Genomic DNA, 17,845 nt, shown 5'->3' on the forward strand with positions numbered 1-17,845 from the left:
AAAAAAAAAAAAAAAAAAGAGAGAGAAAGTGGATGGTAACCATGTTTTGTTCTTAATTCTCTTTGGTTAAGTTTGAAAGAAACCATATTTGGTAACCATTCTTTATTTGATGCTGTTTCTTCCTTTTAAACAACCATCACAATTATTCTTCTTTTTTTTTTTTAATTAAAAGTTTAAAATTAATTTTAATATAACTGGCTCATTTTTAAAATAAGAAATTGAAATGAGTGATATCATCTTCTAGGGTCATTTCACATGATTTCAACCGATCAAGAACATGAATAGTTTTTTTTTTTTTTTTTTTTTTTGAAGAAGTTTTCTTGGTTGATTTTAATCCAACCCAATTATGTTTTTTTTTCTTAATTTATCAATTTAAACATCAAAGGTTATGTAAATATATTTTGATTTTACAAAAGAAAAAATTGTGGTTAAGGTTTGATATTAGTGCAATTTCTTTTCATGAAGTTTCAAAATTATGTACCATTGTTCATACTTGATTCTTAAATTTTATTGGATTTGAAAGTGCTTTACTTCATACTAAAACCATTCCCAACATAACTTCTATTACTTCTTCATTCGAGAGTTTTTGAAAAAGTACATTTTGGTTTTAAAAATATAGTTGATTAAGAATAAACGACGTACCACTTTTGTTATACGACGGTCACATTCCTATAAAGAGAGATTTGCAGATATAATGAGAGTGAGCAGAAGTAAGGATTGAGATGGCCACATTTTATGCATTGATTAACATTATAGAAGTAAGAATAATAATAATCAATAGGACATTAGAATCCTATGGCCACAGATGCAAAATCAGAAGGAAACTTTGAACTCATTCATTCATTCATTCATTCATTCATTTATTCTCAGCAGCAGCAGCATAAAGAGCTTTGATCTCTTCAACATCATCATAGCTACCAAGAAATATGGGAGATCTCTCATGTATCGTCTTTGGAACTAACTCAAGTGCCTGCAAAATCAAAATCAAAATCAAAATCAAAATCAAAATCAAAATCAAAATCAAAATCAAAATCAAAATCAAAACTTTCTTCAAACAAGAATCCGCCTCAAGGTTTATGCCGGTACTGTACCCTTATTTTGCCAGTGAATGCTTGACCTCCTGCTTCCTCCATCAAGAACGCCATTGGAAAAACTTCATACAACACACTAATGCCAAAAAACAAGGATACCCCATCATACATAATGTCATCATACAGTAAGAAATAGTCCAAGTCGAATCGGAGAGCATATGTAGAATATCGCCACATACCGCAATTTTCCGTTGGGGCTCTTCTTGTCACCAGGGTACAAAAAGATACCACCATAAAGCAATGTACGATGCACATCAGCAACCATGCTGTTAATCAAACCATTTTTTACCATCAGAACTGAGTTTCGAATGTGCACCAAAGACCAAATAAACAATTTGATGACCCGAAGAAATGATTCAAAACTTTTAACAAATGCTTAGGTACCTTCCAACGTATCTCAGAGACTTTGGGGGTGATCCATCTGTAGGAAACTTGCAATTCTCTACATACCTAAACAACAAAACGAGTTAGGAGTTCTCATACAACTTATATATACCATTTTCAAACACAATTCAAATCAACTCGATGTACTTTGCAGTCGGACCATCCCAGTTCTTAGCATTTCCTTCATTCACTGAATATATCTTTCCTTTCTTTGGAACCTGCAGATGGTTACAGAAGAAATGAATCAAATACAAGACAATCAAAAGAAGCAAAATATGATTTAGCCATCAAAGAACGCCAAACAAAGAGAGGACAAGAAGAAACACAAAAACATAAGCAAGAAATACTTCACCTTAAGGTCTGGGTGGGTTAAAATGAACTCCCCAAGAGAAGGGTCAAGAGTGAATCCATTAACACCAGTTCCAGTACTTAAAACGAGCTGAAAAACAAAAGGATTAAATGTTAATATTAGCATTCAATCAATTTAAGACTTGGGTTACCATGGTTTTAGAATGACCAGCTCCAAAATTTATTGATTATAATAATATGTACAAAAACTGAAGAAAACAAATGAATACAATAGACTGAGATTGTACATACTGTGCAAGAGCTGCCATACAAGCAATAGCCTGCTGCAACCATATTCTTTCCTGGTTGAAGGACGTCTTCCAGGTTAGGTTCGTGGCTATCATTCAAGTGATAGATTCCGAAAATCTACACAAAACATAGTCATTCAAATGATCAAATACTCGACTAATGATAAAGAAATTAACAAAATAATATGTGAAACATCAACCAGAACTGCACAAAAGGTAGGAAGTTCATTTTACAGAGGGACGTTACCGTTCCAATCGAAACGCCACAGTCAATGTTGGAGGATCCATCAAGCGGATCAAACACAACAGAATACCTTTGCCATTGATAAGGAAAAAGAAATAACAACAAAATTAAATATAATATAGAAAGGTCGATACTGACAAACATAGTAAGCAGTAGAAAGTATTCATCAAGAATGGAAAGCAAACCTTCCACGCCGAGATGGCTCGACATAAGTTGGCTCTTCATCTTCTTCAGAAACAAGGATACACTGCCACCAAATGTCAGCTGTTAGAGAAAATCACCAGAAACAAGTCCTACTATTTGTATAATTATAGATTGCAGCTTACAGTTCTGCCACTGCTGACCAAAGCCTTGATAAAAACTTCATTTGAGAGCACATCCAGTTTCTTTTGCTCTTCGCCCTGTTATCAAAGAAACAGAACAAATAATGTAAGGAAAAATTAAGAAAATGTGAACTAACACAGAGACAGAAGGAGTTCTAGTAATGTGATCTTACCTGAACATTGGTCTCACCAGCAAGTCCAATAAGTTTAGCTAAACCTGCCTGCAAAAGGAGAATTTCTGGGGTTAACGAACTGTAGGCATCATCCTAAAATCCCATAAGCAAACACAGAAACGTTTGAAATTTCAGACAAAAGGGTCTTTTGGGAATTTTGATTGTGACCTGTAGGCATCATCCTAAAATCCCATGGCCACCTATTTGGAAGGATGACCTACCACGAAACCAATACATAATTTTGACTTTCAACTGGTCAAATATTAAATTTCAACCAAAAATGTCATATTGTAATAAAAATAATAAGAAACTTGGATCTTATCTTTTCTCCCTCTCTCTCTCACTCCTCCTCAGCTCCAACCATCCCCAGCTTCTCTTCTTTCCTTCTTTCTTTGTTTTTTTTCTTTTTCCACCTCAATATATGTAGATATATATATATATATATATATATATATATATATATATATTAAACTACAGATTATGATAGTACTAGTTCATTTCCCAATAGTGACACATATTTCAAGAGATACAATTTTATTTTATAGGCCCCACAATATTCTTAAATATTTTAGCCACTAAAAACAAGGGAAGGAGGTAAGAACAAATAAAAAAAACGAAAAAGAAGTCATCACAGCTTAGAGATTAACATGATAACAACAATCAAAATCAAAATCAAAATCAAATTGTTCTATCGCTCAGTATAATATATATAGTGCTAGAAATTTTCTCATATATTTCAAACTACGAAATTGAAATATAAAATACAAAACACTCAAAGTGATCAGTGTCTCTTGAATAATGAGTTTGAATCAACCCAGCATTTGGAATATAATATTCTTTCAAAAAAGAAAAGATCATGAATGCAAGAGTATTAATCTGATAAGACTTGTATTATTTGGGGCCACAAATTCTGCAGATCCTCCCTTAAAATACTCACGTTTTCTGCTTTGATTCATTTGGAATCAAACTCCAGCAACCCCCAAACAGGAAATGATCATGGATATAATTCATGATTATCGAACAGTTGGTAAGGTCTCTAAACTGACAGAATTGAATTCTTCGAATAATACACAAGAACGAATACGCAATCGCGAAAGAGAAAACAATTGAAACCAATGAATCAGAGAAAACCTAAAATAAAACCTAAAACAGAAGAAAAGAGGAGAAGAAAAGAGGAGAAGAACCTTGTTAACAGCAGAGCAGACGAACTTGCAGCCGAGAACGATATGACTAAGCAAAATGGTGAAATCCCCTCGCGATTCCGGGTACTTGGATTGCTCATTCAACACAAATCGAGTGATGGTCATCAAGTCCGTTCTCTGAGCATCCGCCGCGTGATCCATGGCGCTGAAAACCCCTGCTTCTGTTGCAGAATCAGAAGAAAAAGAAGAAGAAGAAGATGATGAAATAAGGATGAGATTGTTGAAAAAGGGGTGCTGATTTGGAGGGTTGCGATAAAGCTACAATATGTATATATACACAGAAACGGAAACGGAGATGGAAATGGAAATGGGGGAAAATGAAGAATATGAGTTGGGGACACGTGGCGGAGGAAGAAAAGGAATAGAAATGGAGAAACTTGCAGATAACCAAGTTCGTCGTCTTCTTCAATCCTCCTCTGTTTATTCTTCTTTTTTCTTTTTCTTTTTTTTTTAAATTTAATATCATTAATTANACAGATTATGATAGTACTAGTTCATTTCCCAATAGTGACACATATTTCAAGAGATACAATTTTATTTTATAGGCCCCACAATATTCTTAAATATTTTAGCCACTAAAAACAAGGGAAGGAGGTAAGAACAAATAAAAAAAACGAAAAAGAAGTCATCACAGCTTAGAGATTAACATGATAACAACAATCAAAATCAAAATCAAAATCAAATTGTTCTATCGCTCAGTATAATATATATAGTGCTAGAAATTTTCTCATATATTTCAAACTACGAAATTGAAATATAAAATACAAAACACTCAAAGTGATCAGTGTCTCTTGAATAATGAGTTTGAATCAACCCAGCATTTGGAATATAATATTCTTTCAAAAAAGAAAAGATCATGAATGCAAGAGTATTAATCTGATAAGACTTGTATTATTTGGGGCCACAAATTCTGCAGATCCTCCCTTAAAATACTCACGTTTTCTGCTTTGATTCATTTGGAATCAAACTCCAGCAACCCCCAAACAGGAAATGATCATGGATATAATTCATGATTATCGAACAGTTGGTAAGGTCTCTAAACTGACAGAATTGAATTCTTCGAATAATACACAAGAACGAATACGCAATCGCGAAAGAGAAAACAATTGAAACCAATGAATCAGAGAAAACCTAAAATAAAACCTAAAACAGAAGAAAAGAGGAGAAGAAAAGAGGAGAAGAACCTTGTTAACAGCAGAGCAGACGAACTTGCAGCCGAGAACGATATGACTAAGCAAAATGGTGAAATCCCCTCGCGATTCCGGGTACTTGGATTGCTCATTCAACACAAATCGAGTGATGGTCATCAAGTCCGTTCTCTGAGCATCCGCCGCGTGATCCATGGCGCTGAAAACCCCTGCTTCTGTTGCAGAATCAGAAGAAAAAGAAGAAGAAGAAGATGATGAAATAAGGATGAGATTGTTGAAAAAGGGGTGCTGATTTGGAGGGTTGCGATAAAGCTACAATATGTATATATACACAGAAACGGAAACGGAGATGGAAATGGAAATGGGGGAAAATGAAGAATATGAGTTGGGGACACGTGGCGGAGGAAGAAAAGGAATAGAAATGGAGAAACTTGCAGATAACCAAGTTCGTCGTCTTCTTCAATCCTCCTCTGTTTATTCTTCTTTTTTCTTTTTCTTTTTTTTTTAAATTTAATATCATTAATTAGCGTTGGACTTTTTTTTAAATTTTGAAATTCATTTCTGACTTTCAAACAAATGAATATATATTTACACATTTTTATTGATTTTTTCATAAATCAAAGTTGAGTATGAATGAAGCACATTAATATGAAATATAGAAAAAGTCAATATTTTATAAAAAAATTATATTATTAACTTATTTTACTTATAAAATAATGACAAAGCTCACATGGCAAATTAAGAAACAAGTATAAATTCAAAATAATATTACATTAAAATTACTCTAATTTTTTTTTTTTTAATTCAATAATATTCGAGGGCCGAGATTCAACTCCTCACCCTCTTAGTTAAGAGTATGTCTAAAGCTTACGGCTGACACAATATCTACCTTCAAAAGTGTGAATAAATTTAAAAATATTTAAATCACACATGGTTAAAAAAACAATACAAAATTAAGAATGAGAAACAGAATTGGAATTCAATCTTCATTTATATTCACAACATTCAGAATACAAGCTACCAACTAATATCTAAAAAATATAAACTAACTAAATTTGAGAATAAAATAAAATATATATTAATCAAATATATAGTGATAAGAAAAATATAACCTAACTAAATTTAAGAATAAAATAAAATATACTACTAATCAAATACAAAGAAAAAATATTAACCTATATTTCATGACTAATATATTTTTCAAATATTAATATTTTGACTAATTCAAACTAGTAATAAGTTGCACTAAATTCTGATAGTGTCCTGCAAGCTTGTTTCTCAATAACTACAAGAGCTTTACGAAAAACTTTAAACTTCACTTGACAAGTGCCTTAGTTGTTCGAGAGGATTTGTATACGCATGAAGATGTTGATCACCACTTTCCCTGATGTTGGGGATGGTGAGGGCTGGACTAAGATCTCTAGGAACCGCAAGACGAGTCTCCCTACCCTTGTCCTTAACAGAAGCCCTGCTAGAGGCCATAGCTTTCTCACTTGCCTGTGATTCTTTTGGTTGTTGATCGAATTTCAAGTCTCGCCTTTTCCTATGAATTTCCTTACATTTCAAGAGGATCAAAGTATCATATTTCCCACGAGATAAATTCGAATTCTTTTGGTTGTTGATCGAATTTCAGGTCTCGCCCTTTCCTATGAATTTCCTCACATTTCAAGAGGATCAAAGTATCATATTTCCCACGAGATAAATTCGAATTCTTTTGGTTGTTGATCGAATTTCAAGTCTCGCCCTTTCCTATGAATTTCCTCACATTTCAAGAGGATCAAAGTATCATATTTCCCACGAGATAAATTCGAACACTTATTGGCGAGGAACTCCTCCTCCAACATTTCTAAATCTGAGATTCACTATAGGAACTAGACCCACCAAAGAGCATAATAAAGAACAACAGACCCAGAAAACTAACACTCGCAACCTTCTTAGTTCTTCCCTCAGCCTTCTTACTCACATTCCTTTTTCCCTTTGCTGCAAGGGCAGGTTGTTTGGGCTTTAATCTCGGAATTGGAACCAGAGGGACCTGAGACCCTTGCGGTTGAACAACATACGGAAGACATGGCATCCAGGGATAAGACAATAGGGCCATTGAGGGATGAGGATACATACCAGGAGGAGGAGGCTGACACATACCACTACCACTCAGCTGCTATCTCAGAACTGCATTCTTAGCCATCACATATGATATCTTACTATTCAATTCAGTAATGGTTGAATGCATACTTCTCAATTTATCCTCTAACTCCTCCCCGTAATGCTTTTTCCTCTTTCTTGAAAGCTGCGCACTCTCTCTATTCCTCATCAACCTTGTCTTCCTCTTCTCTTCATCCTCACTTAGAGCACAGGAACTCAATTGGGGATTGATACTTTCTACAGGTTCAGATGACCTTCGATACTTGGCAGATCTCAAATTCGGGTTTCCTTCCTCCAGGTCTTTCTTCCTCTACGTCATAGACAATGACAATGACATCGTAATACTCCCCATTGGAAGATGGCCAAGTTATCCCTTCTGAGACACGGGAACCCCAATTTCCAGAACCCGAGCCCTGAGACTATGTCGGCTCGCTTGAGAACTCCTAATCACTACCACCACCATGCTTCGGAGAGGGACAATTCACAATCCTCAAATCCTTCGAGTCCCAACCCCCAGAATTAGTCGAAAAACAACCACTATTCGCATTTGGTAATTTCGAAGCTTGACAGTTAATAAACTTACCGTCATTGAGGGACTGCTCAAAAGAAACCGCAGAGCTCCCCGATCCGAGGATGCTTCAGACCTGCAAACGTGAACACCAGCGCCGTCAACAGCAGTATCCGGGCTAGGCTAGGGCTGAGCATCAATAGCCGAATCCTGCGAATTGGTAGTTTGATCCAAATTCTCCAAGATGAGGAAATCGTCAACCTCATATGGGAGGTAAAGGTTGTCAAGGTCATAAAAAATGAGCTCAAAATCGTCATTTTCCTCGAATCACAAGTTTGAAGGCGTGGAATAAACAGAAGGGTCACCCGGGGCGACAGAATTGGCATCGGAGAAAAAGAAAGAGTCCAGAGGCGGAATTTGGAGGGAATCAAATTCAGAAGCGTAAGTAGTGGAATTAAGATTTTGATCATGTGTAGAGACATCATCTTGATGTACAGTTGAAGTCACTTTTGTTGGCTGATCAATAACCTCAATAGTTAAGCAGTGTTCCCAAATTGGATCGGAAGAGTTTGAAGAATTTTTATTTTCATGTACAACATTTCCTTTTGATTCTTGCATTTTGACTCGAAAAGTTGGCTTAATATGATCTGGCTTTCCGCAATGATCACACACCACTTTCACCCGACAATTTCGTTTAAAATGACCAGGTTTTCCACACTTATAACAAACTGTAAATGGCTTCTTTGACGACTCCTCATTTATGAATTGATTCCCACTGCTTGATGAAGGCTTTGAATGAAAATTCTGTCTCCTTTGATCTTTGATATACAACACATCTTCTGACTTTAGGGAAAGATCGTTGTTGCTAGTCATTTGCTTAATGAAAGCTTTCTGATTAGAAACCAAATTCTCCAATTCATAACGGTAGGCTGATTTACCTACCCTTGTATTGAGGAAACAAAGGGCATAAAATCGTTTCCTAATCTACAAATAAGATGACGTCGTAATCAAGCATCACTCACGGGCTCCTCAGCATCTAATTTTGAAATTTTAGAACACAGATTTTTCACTTTCAAGAAATATTCACAGCTAGTTCATTCTCTAGAAATTGCAATCGAGCTGTATTTTTCTTAGTGAACAACTTTTGAAGTGTTTCCCACGCCCCACACTTGCTTTGGTGACTTTAAATCACGAACATGATCAATATATTCCTTACTAATCAAAGTAATATATTCCTTACTAATCAAAGTTCGCAAGGCAAATAAAGCTTAAGCTTTTCCAGATTTGATCTTCCATTTTCGACGTAATTCAGCATTCTGTTGAAATTTCTATGCCAATTACCTTCAATTAAATCCCACAAATCTTGCCCCTATAGATAAGCTTCTATACATAACTTCCAATAAATATAATTATTGCCAACCAGCTTTTCCATAGTTATACCCATAGAAACATTTCCACCCTTCCTCTCGTTGGGTAATAATATCAAACCTTTGATTACTAACTTGGCTACTACATTATTAAAAATAAAAATAAAACAAAAAACACAAGTTGTAAACTAGTACATTTCTAGAAAAAGTGATTAAATTTAGGTAATTGGTACAATACCATCATGATTTAGGAACCTATCTCTAGCTCATCTATAGATGACCTCTAGTCTCGAACAAATTGGATGTGTAGTACTTCCCTACACACGACCCACACGTGCGAGTGTAAATCTCTAGGGCGCTCGCACACCCCCTGGACCCTTTGGCCAAGCTTATCTGTAGACTTCTGGAGGTTAGCAGAACCCCATAGTGTCATGCACCTCATGAACACCATGCTCGTCATACTGTGCACATTCGCACCCATCATCATACTGTGCGCGTCCGCGCTCCTCTTCTCTAGGGGAAGTAGCCCTATGCTTATGAATATACTATATGCATGAGGTCCCTCTAACGTCCATCTTATCATCTCTTCTAACACAACTCTCAAGTCTCATCTCTTTGTTACATTAAGTAACACATACTCATGAATATTTATATTAATATCATTTTCATGCTCTTAGGGTTGTGTCCTATGTCGATCTAACGACATGATGCAATATGACACTCATCATCATATAGCATGCTCAATATCATCATACTCATCATATTGTCATAAAGTGCATCATCATATACTCATATATTATCATATACTCATACATCATCATTTACTAGTATACGACATCATACGATACAGCTCATACATCATCATAACTCCCTAATTTAATTAACGTAACCTCCCGTTCCTCGAAAGTTGTTTCAAAGGTTACTGGAGTTTGCTTCCTCTCGCACCGTTCATCACCTTTTGTTAGTATTTCACATTTTAATTAATAATTCAACTAATAATGTGAAATACGGCTCTAAAACAGCCTCAGTAAAACTTAAATTAAAAATATGTCAATGTTATTTCAGACTACTTCGATCTTTCATCCAAATATTGTTCGTTAAAATATTATATTCACTAAATACAAATAATAATTTTCTCTCCCTGTTATACCAATCTGTTTCCCTCCTAAGTTGTTATTTACTTTTTTTTTTTCTTTTTTTCTTTTTCTTTTCTAACTGTAGGTAGTTCCAAGACAATTCACATCCATAGGTCCTTGCTACGACTCTTAATCCTCTTTAGTTTTCACACGTATAAACTCATAATATTTCATTACCATAAAATGATTTCATTGTATTCACTCCTTACCCCTAAACTATCTAACCTATAATACATTTACCATGGTTTAGGAATATTAGTAGTGTTGTAAACTTTTGTTCAAAGAGAAACCTCGGGTTATGAAGTTGTTATTGTGAGTTAGTATGTTCTACTCGTTTAAAAATTGAACATTAAACACCAAGTTAGAATTATGGGACGTGATAGTCATGAGATTTTTTCTTTTTTTTTTTATAATTAAATTTCAAATAAGTAGACGGCCACACGCATAGAACCTCAAAATTGACAGTTGACAGCCTGCCTGACGCGCATCCTTTTCACACTTATCTTTCCTTTTCTTCCTAATATATATATTTACATATTTATTTATTTATTTATTTATTTTACAATTTCTCAAACATCTTCTAAATCACAAAAGATACATGGAAAATAATAGGTAAGATCTTCCTAATAAATATTATATTAAACGATTTAGAGGATCAAGTGCTATTATAATGTTTTCATCAACAATCGATGTATTTGAGACAGCTGTACTACAAAAATCAAAATCATACTATATGTTTTTTTATTCAACGACGACAAAAAGGTAAAAATTCCAACCAAATATAAATTTAGGTAATTATCGTGTTAAAGTTTTGTAATGTAGTTAGATTATGCAACTTTAAGAGTATGTTTGAATCGAAGTAGACAAAAAGAGGGGTGAAGGACAAAGGAAAGAGCGATGCCTACATTAAATCAATTGATTCGTTATGATAGAGAAGAAAAACGGCACACGGACCGTATTCGAGCTTCAGATCAATGTCCCCAAAAGCAAGAAGTACGCCCGCGTCTTTCAACAAGAACACCGAAAAAGCCTAATCTAGCTCCACGTAAGATAGCCAAAGTACGGTTGAGCAATCGACATGATATATTTACTCACATTTCGGACGAAGGTCATAATTTTAACTCATTTGTTGCATTTGATAGATAACAGTTTAGACGACTTGCTCAATTTTCTCCGAAGCATTTTTAACTATTGAACTCTTTGTATATGAGAATCGACTTCAAAATTACATTGCCGATGTGAGCTCAAATCTCGAATTTGTTGAATAAAAAAGTGCAAGTGTTATTGCACCAAAAATGATTCTAATAAATAGAAATTAAGTCTATCTAATGGTTTATCAAATGTTCGATCACACGATCGAATGAGAGATCAATGGATAAATGGTTTGTCTCATAGCATATATTAACAAAGATTTACGTGACAAGTTAGACAATAAAATCTAAAAAACATATTAATAATGTTGTCATGGGAACCTTTGAACCAACCAAATGTTATTTGTTTACAATAACATAGAACCCAGAAATTGGGAGAGACAGCATCAGTAGCATAGCAGTTTTAGTACTGAACTGATGAGCAGTGCACTCATAGTTCATCACCTAATCCACCTCTCCACCAGGCATGAGAACTTACTGCTACTACTGATGTTGCAGCCATCAGTAGTATCGATGTTCCAAGTCCAGGAAAGCTTTTCCAATGTAGCCAAAGCACAAAGGAAGAAATTTATATCATAGCAGAAACAAATTCCAGATGAGCCTTCGTTCAAATAATACAATCCAACACCTCAAAAATTCGAATTTAATGTTAAAGCTACAACATTACACAGAAACTCGTGCACATACACCCTGAAAGTACAATTAATACATTTTATGCCCCTATCTGTGTGCCTTTCAAATCACAACCTCCGTCTTTTTTCGGTATCATTCATGCATTGTGCACAAAGGAAAGCAAAGAAAACCAAATCATACTATACTATACTAGGGGGATCACCAGCCCACCTACAAATGGCTCGAGCCCAGCGTGTTCGGATGCAATCAACCAGCGGGGCATGTTGAGACGGTTCTGGTTTAGAAACCTCGACATCTTTACCAGAAGACTCGTTTCCTCCTGAGGCAGATGAAACAGCTACATCTGCCATGAATTCCTCTGGAGTCCACCTTGGTGGAACCGAAACCCTCAATTTGGTGAGCCGAGGTCTTTGTATTGCAGTCTCACCTCCACATCCAAATTGGTTTCCGTTCAAATCGGACTTGGCAATCCCATTAAAATGGTAAAGATCAAACACTTTTTTACCCATCAATCCTGTCGAATCCTTCAGGCCTCCGAAGCTTTTGTCCAAGTCCAGAATTACCTGCCAGAATTCACTCCACACTATAAATCCTGTACTGCAAAGATGATCAACTTTCTCAGGTTGAAGTTTGATATTGGTTTCCCTGAGAACTAGATGAAAGCCTTCTACACTGATGAAACCACCACCTCCACTCTGGTCTTGGGCGTCGAATGCTTTTCGTATTTGTGACTCCCTTTCCTCCAGTTCATTCTCATCCTGTACCGAGGTGTCGAGAGCGAAAAGAACCGTGTAGTGTGACTCACTCCCAACCACCCATATGGGCCATTTTGGGCATTTAAGAAATTGGCCAACTTTACAGAAATTGAGAGATTCCAAAAGTGTGAGGAACCCAACTTCCACGCTTTTAGATATACCTTTTAGGAACATCCCACCACCTAAGTCCATCCTTCCATCAAACACATTAGGGACGGCTTGTCCACAGAGCAGTAGGTTCACAATCTCCTGTTTCATGATAATATAAATTGCATAAATATCGTACAGAAACCAAAGGAAATTACATAATTCAATAATAAAAAAATAAAAAATGCATATCAAAGAACCTGTGATGCATGTCCAAATGGAGCAGTGACAAGAGGGAGGCTTGGATCATCCCTGTCTGCTTGTACCATATCCTACAGAAGTAAAATTAAACTGGCATTCACAACATAAAGATCCTAAAGAAAATCATCAGAAACTATCATCCATAATGCAAAGTTCAATTCACATATCAATATTTTCCCTCCACAGAAAGAAATGACAGAAATTGTTAAGTTTGTGGAGAAATACAAAACCAATAATTAGGACTCACAATGTAGGCAGGCACTTGTACATCATATAAATTTTATTTCAGCACATGACGACAGATCTACATAAATACATTCATCACCATTTTTGCGAGTTCTATTAAAGACATGAGCATGATAAGACAAAATGGATAAGCATTGTACTACCAAATCCCTCCTCTTATCTATTTTTCTTCCCTTTGTTTTGGATAAGAACAAGAGTTTCATCATGTTTTGACTTTCTAGAACAATATCTAAGTTCTAGCCACCTTCTACTGCAAACGAACAAGTCTCAATTTCAATAATAAAAGAAGCATATCAATTTGTTGGTCCTAAAATCTTATATTCACAAGAAAACTCAAGTCCCATTACTAGTTGAATGAACAAGATCTAACAAAAATACCAGTCCTCGCGAAAGTAAAGCAGAAATCAGGAATAGCAGGGCGCCCATACGACTCTGGAAGACAGGAAGAGCTGCATCAAGACTCTGTAATGCACTTTCCTGTGATGTGCACGTGGTGACTCTCAGCACTTTCTGCAAATCCGAGCCTGATTCAATTGAAAGACCTTCAAATGCATTTGACATTATCTGTGGGACAGAAAAATATAAATCACATCAAGAATAAAACTAAAAACAAGCTCTTGATGGTCCAACAAGAAAGTGCAATCACTGGATTCAAGCATGACCAACTGATTCTGCAGAACACATCAATATCGAGCCAAATCTAATATACCTCGTTTCCTGGACTGTATCCAGATCCTTCAACACTGTTTCCGGGCACACTTAAAGTTGCTATTACAGCATTTCTATTAGCTCCACATAGAAACAATATCTCACCCATGCTTCTGATCAAAGCCCTGCGAAAAGAAGTTTACATCCCTTGAGTAGACAATTTCTAAGCATTTAACTTTTGACCATTATCCTTAAAAAAAAAGTGATAATTGCTAGGGCAGTTGCATATAAATTTCTGTTGTGACTTACAATTTCTATCAAGTAAAAAGAAACCTTTTGAGAAATTGGTATATTTATTTCAAGTAAGAAATTGAAACCCTCATTTGCCTGGATTGGTTCCAGAATTCCTTGATGATGAGATGGAAATAGGAAAACATTGCCTATGATTAAGACCATGCCTCCAAGATAAAGAATTCAATCTCAAGAGAAGTACAGTTTTACCCCATGCAGTCTTCCCATGGTATGTAGTTTCACATGGTGTGGCACTTTCCACGACAAAGAATGGTTTCTACAAATATAAACACATGCACATGTACAATGTGCCCGCAGTCATGCATGTTATGTGTATAAATGTTTAAAATAACTAAAGGTAGCCTTAAGACTTTATTGTCTTTTATTCGGAGAGGCACTGCATAAGCCTTGGGATGAGGCAAAAAACTTAATTTAGACCAAAAAGAGTATAGAATAAAATGAGTTGGCCTAATCATTACACAAAGCATATAGCTCCAAACTTCAGCACATTTGTATTCTTAAGCATGCCTGAGTGTTTAACACTCATTAAGGACTTGGAAGGATTATTTTGCACCTGTTTATGCAAAATGCAGGATGGGTGGATTTCTGACCTTAACTAGTTTGTACAATATTCACGGTTGTGATATGTGGAACACCAGCTTCAGAATATCAAAAGTAAAAAAACACATCAATATATTTTTATGCACAATGCAGAGCGGGTGGGTTTCGACTTCAACAAGTTTTGTACTCAAGATTCTAATGCATGTATTATACGAAAGGACATTGCCTTTCATATGGCACTTAAATTATCCTCATCCATTAAAATAAAATGCAAGAGATGAGAAACTCATTGCCGGAAAGATAATTTCTAAGCTTAATGAGAAACCTTGAAACTCCAAATGGTGGCCAGAAAATGATATAATACATAAAAATTGCAACTAAATATGCATTTGTACAAGAATGCATGTATTGAAGGATCTAGCTTGCTCAAGTACACAAGTTCTTCAAGCAGGAAAATTAACAAACTGAACACCAACACCAACATATTTCCATCGAAACATTTGAGCCTCTACCAAACCTGGAAAAGAGATTATTTACCACACAAAGATTAATCACCTTCTTTTCACATCTTCAGTAAGAGCAGCAAAATTATTTGATGCAACACATTCACTTTTAGACAATCTACTTGAACCTGAATTCTGTGCCAAATTTGATGCAATTTTACCAAATTCGTGGGGAAAGAAAAGAATGTTCTTCAGAACAAACGCCTGTCATAACAAAACCAAATAGGCATAAATAAAATTAATTATAGACCAAGCCATGAATGTAAATTGAGAATATCAGACAATTAAGATGGCACACAATCATAATAAAGACTACAAAATACCTAAACAGTAGATAAAGATGTCATCAAATTATCAAATTATCAAATTATCTAAAAAGTAGATTCATTTGTATCATGCAAAATGGAAATATTCAAAAGAAGGTAAAATAATCCTTACAAGTCCCATATTTAGATATGCAGTCAAGAGGAGTCTATTTAATCAAAAGCCTTAACGAGTTAACCCCAAATTTGGCAGCCACAACTCTTCGACATATAGGTCTTTTTTAAGAGTGAATCTCCATGGCCATTTTACAAGAAAGGCAAGATTCTTACTATGAAGATTACTAAAACCCAATCCTCTAAAAGGCATAGGAGGTTTCAACTTGTTCCAAGCTACCAAATGGGATCCACCATTGGATTCTTTATTACCCTAGTAGAAGTTCAAGCACCACTTAGATTTTTAAGTAATAGACAGAACACCTTCTCAGGGAACCAAGACATGAACATGTAATGCATGGGTAAGTTTAAGAGAGAGGTCTGTAAAAGTACGGACATTCTGCCTCAGGAGAGCAAAATCCATTTCTAGTTTGAGGCTTATTAAGAATTTTCACAAAATAACCCTATAGAACTTGGTACTTTAAGGTTCTCCATCACGAGGACGCCATACATAAACCATAGCCAATGTTCAACACCACAACCCACCCAATCTACCAAACCACTAATATCTGTAGTTGATACCTTCAATTTTAGACTTGTGAGGTTAATGTTAAAGACAGAAGGTGCCTCAGAAACTTTAATAACGTTAAAGAAATTAAACTTTTCCATGTTGATGAAGGAGAAGAATGGTGACATCATTAGACTAAATGTTATTGATAAGAAGCTTTTCCCTACATTGAATCACTCCAAATGGACAAAATCAAGGCCTCTAACAAGTAATCTGCTACAGCAATCAACAATGCCATGGAAAAGGGAGGTGAGACTTAACAGCCTATCTAATTTTCTTTGATTATAGAGTTATTCCATTCTCCATTAATAATACTTGAGAACTTTGCACTCGAATGACATGTTATCCACGTTCTCAAACAAGAGCTTAAGTCTTTTTAACTTCTTAAATGGCTATTACAATTCTAATCTACCTTATCGAAAAGCTTCTCAAACCTCAAGATCAAGGTTGATAACTTCTTTTTCTTTCTCTTCCAATCATCAATGAGTTCCTTTTCAATTAAACAGGAACCAACAATTTTCTTTCCATCAACAATTAAAGATTAGAAATCAGTGAAATGCAGTAGGGACTTGGTGGGACTATTTTTATTCTTTCAACCAGAACATTGGAAATAACTTAATAAAGGTGAGTGATGAGACTAATATAGGTCCACTCTCTTAGGATCTTCTTTTTAAAAGATAAGATAGATGTAAGTTTCATTTATACTGGCAATCATAATTCAAATTAGTGTTTTTATCACAGCCATTTTATCTGGCATTTTTTTTCTTCAAATTTTCCTCTTTACAAAGCAAATATTTAACCCCACATTTAAGAGTTCTCTGATATACTCTTCGATCATCAAGCACAATATCGTCCACAAGATTATCCAAATGTTTAAGATTATCAATAATAGCAAGTATAAGTATCAATGTTTCCTTACACTTCCTAGTTCCACAAATATTAAAGAGGCTTTGAAGAATTCTCTTCGAAGTTCTACCCCAACCTTTCAAGTCCTCACATTAGGCACCAAATCCGCTAATTCTTTTTTTCTACCAGAACAATACATCGTATGGAAGTTCGAATCATACATTATACTCAAATAAAAATAGAAAAAATAATGCAAATTTTGAAATAAAGATAGAAATAGTAGATTTAAACAATAAAAAATAAAAAAGGCAAAATAACTTCTGGACTAGAAAAATTATAAAAACATGAAGTGAAGTTTCGGTGTTTCTTCCTCTCGATTCTAAGTTTTCTCTTGCAATGGAGTGACTTAACTATTATTTTTCATTTGTGATTCTCAATAGTCTTTTGTCATTCTTTGAAGTTATTTCTGGCCTCAAGAAGGGGCAACATTCTTTTTTTTTTTTTTTTTTTTTTTTTTTTTTTTTTTTTTTTTTTTTTTTTTTTTTTTTTTTTTTTTTTTTTTTTT

General features: G+C 35.0%; 2 protein-coding genes and 1 pseudogene across 2 annotated transcripts in view; all 3 read right to left on the minus strand.

Moving 5' to 3' along the window:
- Nucleotides 1–707: 707 nt before the first annotated feature.
- LOC111787633 (fructose-1,6-bisphosphatase, cytosolic) lies at nt 708–4,370 on the minus strand. Its single transcript, XM_023667653.1, has 12 exons — nt 3,996–4,370; nt 2,812–2,859; nt 2,642–2,716; nt 2,501–2,562; nt 2,319–2,385; nt 2,076–2,189; nt 1,828–1,914; nt 1,623–1,693; nt 1,476–1,541; nt 1,271–1,357; nt 1,092–1,167; nt 708–970 (listed from the first exon to the last, which is right to left on the minus strand). Exons 1-12 carry the CDS (start codon nt 4,152–4,154, stop codon nt 857–859), a joined length of 1,026 nt encoding a protein of 341 aa, XP_023523421.1. The 5' UTR covers nt 4,155–4,370; the 3' UTR covers nt 708–856.
- Nucleotides 4,371–4,946: 576 nt separating this feature from the next.
- On the minus strand, nt 4,947–8,684 carry LOC111787726 (annotated as a pseudogene).
- Nucleotides 8,685–12,009: 3,325 nt separating this feature from the next.
- Nucleotides 12,010–17,845, minus strand: part of LOC111787632 (ubiquitin carboxyl-terminal hydrolase MINDY-3) — a 9,214-nt gene continuing 3,378 nt past the window's right edge. Inside the window, exons 3-7 of the mRNA XM_023667652.1 lie at nt 15,503–15,654; nt 14,157–14,280; nt 13,826–14,011; nt 13,201–13,272; nt 12,010–13,102 (exon numbers count right to left, since the gene is read on the minus strand). Of these exons, the coding sequence (XP_023523420.1) occupies nt 12,278–13,102; nt 13,201–13,272; nt 13,826–14,011; nt 14,157–14,280; nt 15,503–15,654 (1,359 nt within the window). The 3' untranslated portion in view covers nt 12,010–12,277. The remainder of the gene's footprint in view (nt 13,103–13,200; nt 13,273–13,825; nt 14,012–14,156; nt 14,281–15,502; nt 15,655–17,845) is intronic.

Source organism: Cucurbita pepo, chromosome LG02, assembly GCF_002806865.2.
Source record: "Cucurbita pepo subsp. pepo cultivar mu-cu-16 chromosome LG02, ASM280686v2, whole genome shotgun sequence".
NCBI lineage: Eukaryota > Viridiplantae > Streptophyta > Magnoliopsida > Cucurbitales > Cucurbitaceae > Cucurbita > Cucurbita pepo.

Bases quoted from the DNA above. Each gene is read 5' to 3' on its own strand.
- LOC111787633 (XM_023667653.1), bottom strand. From the start codon at position 4,154: ATGGATCACGCGGCGGATGCTCAGAGAACGGACTTGATGACCATCACT. The intron at 2,386-2,500 runs GTTTGCTTTCCA...TCAATGGCAAAG, and splicing joins GAGCCATCTCGGCGTGGAAG to GTATTCTGTTGTGTTTGATC. The intron at 1,358-1,475 runs GTACCTAAGCAT...TTTGATTAACAG, and splicing joins TCTCTGAGATACGTTGGAAG to CATGGTTGCTGATGTGCATC.